Source organism: Danio rerio, chromosome 3 (genome assembly GCF_049306965.1).
Source record: "Danio rerio strain Tuebingen ecotype United States chromosome 3, GRCz12tu, whole genome shotgun sequence".
Taxonomy (NCBI): Eukaryota; Metazoa; Chordata; class Actinopteri; order Cypriniformes; family Danionidae; genus Danio; species Danio rerio.
The window spans coordinates 62,208,430-62,213,530 of NC_133178.1; the positions used below are offsets into that span (position 1 = coordinate 62,208,430).

General features: G+C 31.4%; 1 protein-coding gene across 9 annotated transcripts in view; it reads left to right on the top strand.

The window, feature by feature from the left end:
- pycr1a (pyrroline-5-carboxylate reductase 1a) overlaps positions 1-5,101 on the top strand; it is a 134,921-nt gene that overhangs the window by 5,696 nt on the left and 124,124 nt on the right. For 8 of the 9 annotated variants that reach the window (XR_012398192.1, XR_012398175.1, XM_073937811.1 and 5 more), the window contains exon 8: positions 829-931. Coding sequence is in view for 7 of the 9 variants with exons in the window: in XM_073937811.1 (XP_073793912.1) it covers positions 829-931 (103 nt within the window). In the remaining 2 variants the exon portion in view is untranslated. Of the gene's footprint in view, positions 1-828; positions 2,469-5,101 lie in introns of those variants that run through there. The other variant, NM_200826.2, reaches the window with a different exon arrangement.

The window sequence follows — 5,101 nt, forward strand, 5'->3', positions numbered from 1 at the left end:
AAAAGGAAAATAAAATGTTTAAAAACAATGAAATGACACTAGGAGAAAGTACTGAAATGTCTTTAGTACTTTATATAATAGGCTTTTTTATGATGGCAGATTAAATACGCCTCTCATGTGGAGAATTAAGTCACATCAGTTGCTAAGGTGTGAGTTTTTTTTAAATTGGATTTAAGTCAGGTGATTGGCTGGGCCATTCTACAGCATGATTTTCTTTCTCTGAAAGCATTTGAGAGTTTCCTTGGCTGTGTTTTGGATCATCGTCTTGCTGAAATGTCCACCCTGGTTTCCTCTTCCTGCTAATGTAGATGTTAGACTGAAGCAGCGAATATTCATTTACAATGAGGAAGATCAGAGGGTTGCTGAAGAACTACTGAGAGATTTCATCTGCTGTCTGGGCTTTCACTGTCTTTCTACACCTCTCTTTCTTCATATGTTCAATACCTTTTTTCCTGTGTAATTTCATTTTATTACACATAACTTTGTGTTTGCACGGTCATAGAACAGATCCAATTTGTCTCACACATGAGCAAAAAATTGGAAATGGGTCACATTTAACTTAATTTAACAGTCTTCAACTGTGACCTAATAACTTCTAAATACAATGCCTTTTGAATGTACAGAGGAAGACCATTCCACCGTTTTGTTCCTACCACAGCAAGTGAACAGTCGCCACTGTCACTGATTACAAGATCTAATTGATCTGGCCGATGTATGAGACCCTAAAACCTAAATTAAACCTACTTGATACGTGATCTAGGTTTTCCATCTTTGAACAGATTTGTCTCATTTCAAGCTCACTCTCTTTCTTCTCTTTTTTTTTGACAGGGAGCTTCAGTATTTGGCAGATCAAGAGAAGATCTCTCCCGCTGCCATCAAGAAGACGACTCTGGACAAAGTGCTCCAGCAGCCGGGGGTGACAGCAGCAGGGGTCGGGGTCCGGACAGGAATCAACCTCTTTAACAGTACAAACCCCAAACACAAGAAAAGCTGAACCCAATTAGCAGAACAACCAACTGACACATAGACAAAACCACTCCAAAGATTTGCAGATCAGATGATAGAACCAAAAATACTTGAAATAGTCTTCATGAACTGGTTAGTGGGATTCACAGTTGAAACCAGAAGTTTAAATACACAAAACATAACCATTAAAAAAAAAAAGTCTGATGGTTAATCATACTAAATGTTTACTATTTTAGGTCCATTAGGATTACCTACAGTAAATGATTTACATTTGCTAAATGCCAGAATTTTTTTTGAGAATTTTTATTAATTTCTAGACGGTCAAAAGTTGACACACATTTCCACATTTTTTTTAGCTTTGCTTTTAAACTGTATAACTTTGGTCAAATGTTTTGGGAATCCTTCCACAAGCTTTTCACAATAGTTTGAAGGAATTTTGGCCCATTACTCTTGACAGAATTAGTGTAACTGAGTCAGATTTGTAGGCTGTACTGCTTGCACAAGCTTTTTCAACTCTGCCCACAAATTTTCTATAGGATTGAGATCAGGGCTTTGTGATGGCCACTCCAAAACATTCACTCTGTTGTCCTTAAAGCACATTTGAACTAATTTGGCAGTATGCTTAGGTTCATGGTCTGTTTGGAAGACCCATTTGTGGCCGAGTTTTAATTTCTTGGCTGATGTCTTGAGATGTGGCTTCAGTATTTCTACATAATGTTCTTTCCTCATGATGCCATCTATGTTGTGAAGTGGACCAGTCCCTCCTACAGCAAAACAGCCCCACAACATGATGCTGCCGCCCCCATACTTCACAGTTGGGATGGTGTTCCTAGGCTTGTAAGCTTTACCCATTGTTCTCCAAATGTAACACTGGTTATTAAGGCCAAACAGTTCAATCAGAATAACAGGACATGTCTCCAAAATTTAGTCTTTTCCCAGTGTAATTTAGCAAATTGTAATCTGCCTTTTTTGTTGATTCTGGCTTGTTGATTTTCCCATGTTGTCACACAAGGAAGCAGTGTGCTTGCGGTTTTCCTTAAATCCTATTCTACAGTTGTGCCTCCAATTAACTCAGAGGTTGTCAATTAGCCAATCAGAAACTTCCAAACCCTTGACACCATCATCTGAGCTTTTTCAGAGGCAGAATAATCTTATTGAATGTAAACTTGACTTTCAAGAAAAGTTATAACAATTTCTCAAAATATCTCTCTCATTATTCTGCTATTAAGCATAACAGAAACACATTTGGTAATCCTAACCTAGCTAAAAAAAGTTTAGTCACATTAATATCTGACTTTTAAAAAAATGATTATGTGCCTTTTTATACAATGCATGTAAATTTCCTCTGGTTTCAACTGTATATATTTTATTCTGTGCTCAGATACAATTTTATATTGCGCTTTTAGCTAACGCTAGTTTGGACCAACTTTAAGCAATAATTTCTGTTGATATACACTGTAACCGCTGTAACTGTATTTAATAAATCATGTCTAATCTAGAAAGATCATGATGAATTTCTTTTTAAATCTCTATATATATATATATATATATATATATATATATATATATATATATATATATATATATATATATATATATATATATATATATTCTGAGCAAAGTTTATACTAGTCTGTAGTTTTCACGTCAGTTTTGTTATGGCGTAATTGTATAAGATTTAAGGTTGGCAGACTCCAAACTGATGGTCAGCCATCGGTGAATGTCTCTCTGGCCTTGTATGTCTCATCAGGTTTACATCAGTATACAGAATCAGCATCTGTGTAAGAAAACATTCTAATTGACTGTTCAGTTATATATTTATATAGTTATCAGTTATATAGTTTATATATATATATATATATATATATATATATATATATATATATATATATATATATATATATATATATACACAGTTGAAGTCAGAATTATTAGCCCCCCTCAATTTATTTATTATTTTTTCTGTTTTAAATATTTCCTTATTTCATTTAAGTTATGTTTAACTGAGCAGGGAACTTATCAGAGTATGTCTGATATTATTTTTTCTTCTGGAGAAGGTCTTACTTGTTTTATTTCAGCTAGAATAGAATCAGTTACTATTTTTTTAAACACCATTTTAAGTTTTTTTTTTCGGTAGTCTACAGAACAAACCATCGTTATAGAATAACTTGCCTAATTACCCTAACCTGCCTAGTTAACCTAATTAACCTAGTTAAGCCTTTAAATGTCACTTTAAGCTGTATAGAAGTGTCTTGAAAAATATCTTGTAAAATATTATTTACTGTCATCATGACAAAGATAAAATAAATCAGTTATAAGAAATGAGTTATTAAAACTATTATGTTTAGAAATCTGATGAAAAAAATCTACTCTCTCTTAAACCGAAATTAGGGCAAAGAATAAACAGAGGCTAATAACTTTGACTATAACTGTAGATATATTAACTATATAACTGATAACTATATAACTGATAACTGTATAACTGAATAGCCAATCAGAATGTTTTTTTACACAGATGCTGATTCTATATACCTATGTAAACCTGATGATTTATATATATATATGTAACATGCAGTTTATTTTTCAAAAATGCTAGTGCCCCTTACCTGGAGTTTCTTAGGGCCCCTAAATAACTAAGTCCACCCTTGTCTACAGTATCCTGTAAACTTGTAAGAAATACAGCTTGTGGTGTGTTGTGTGACTGTCCATCTATCCACTTTTTATAAGATCAGACTTGTTTCCAGGCATTCCAATATGAGCAATCTAAAAATACAATAACAGTACATTATAAAGAGTATAAGGAAACAGTACAGTATAAAGAAATGCTTTGTTAAAGATACCTCCGAGTTACACAAGTGTCCACTTCTGGTGGATCATCTAAATGGGGCTGCCTTTCATTCCACTTTTTATTGACATCTTTTTATTGACATCTTTTTATTGACATTGTACTCAATTAAACAAAAATTTCCAAACGTTAAACACATTTTATTTGAGTCAACAGACCCCCCCACCCCCCTCCTCCAATCCTACTGCAACATTTTTATACATTATATTATGCGCACATCATTCTATATAAAACATGCATACATGAGCAATTACAAGTAGATAAAGTTCCCTTATATGTTCACTCATCTAGTGTACATGTACAGTTGAACTCAGAATTATTAGCCCCCCTGAATTATTATTAGCTGTTTATTTATTTTTCCCCCAATTTCTCTTTAAAAAAATTTTCAACAAATTTCTAAACATAATAGTTTTAATAACTCATTTCTAATTCTCATTTTTACCACAGTAAATAATATTTGACTAGATATTTTCCAACACACGTCTATACAGCTTAAAGTGGCATCTAAAGGCTTAACTAGGTTAATTAGGTTAACTAGGCAGGTTAGGGTAATTAGGCAAGTTATTCTATAATGATGGTTTGTTCTGTAGACTATTGAAAACAAAATGCTTTTAAATAAAATGGAGTGAAGAAAAAAAAAGAGAAACCATTATTTCACTTTTACATGTGTATTTGCAGTTTTCCCTTCCCTTGTTCCCTCGGGGGGTGTCCCCACTGCCATTTAAAAGTGCATTCCATGAGGGAAGCGTACATGAACATATTTTAGTTAAATACAAGCCGAAAAAAGGCTTATGCTATATACACATATATATATGTGTGTGTGTGTGTGTGTATAAATATATATATATATATATATATATATATATATATATATATATATATGTATGTATATATATATATATATATATATATATATATATATATATATATATATATATATATATATATATATCTGTGTAAATCTACAGAAATTAAAATATTATTGTTTCTTACATTTATATAGTGATTTTCTGGATACTCGAAGCGCTTTATACATTTTTTGAGGGAAACTTTTGACAGGTATATATATATATATATATATATGTGTATGTATGCATGTATGTATGCATGTATGCATGCATGTATATATATATATATATATATATATATATATATATATATATATATACACATATATATATATATATATATATATATATATATATATATATATATATATATATATATATATATATATATATATATATATATATATATATATATATATATATATATCGCTATATAAATGTA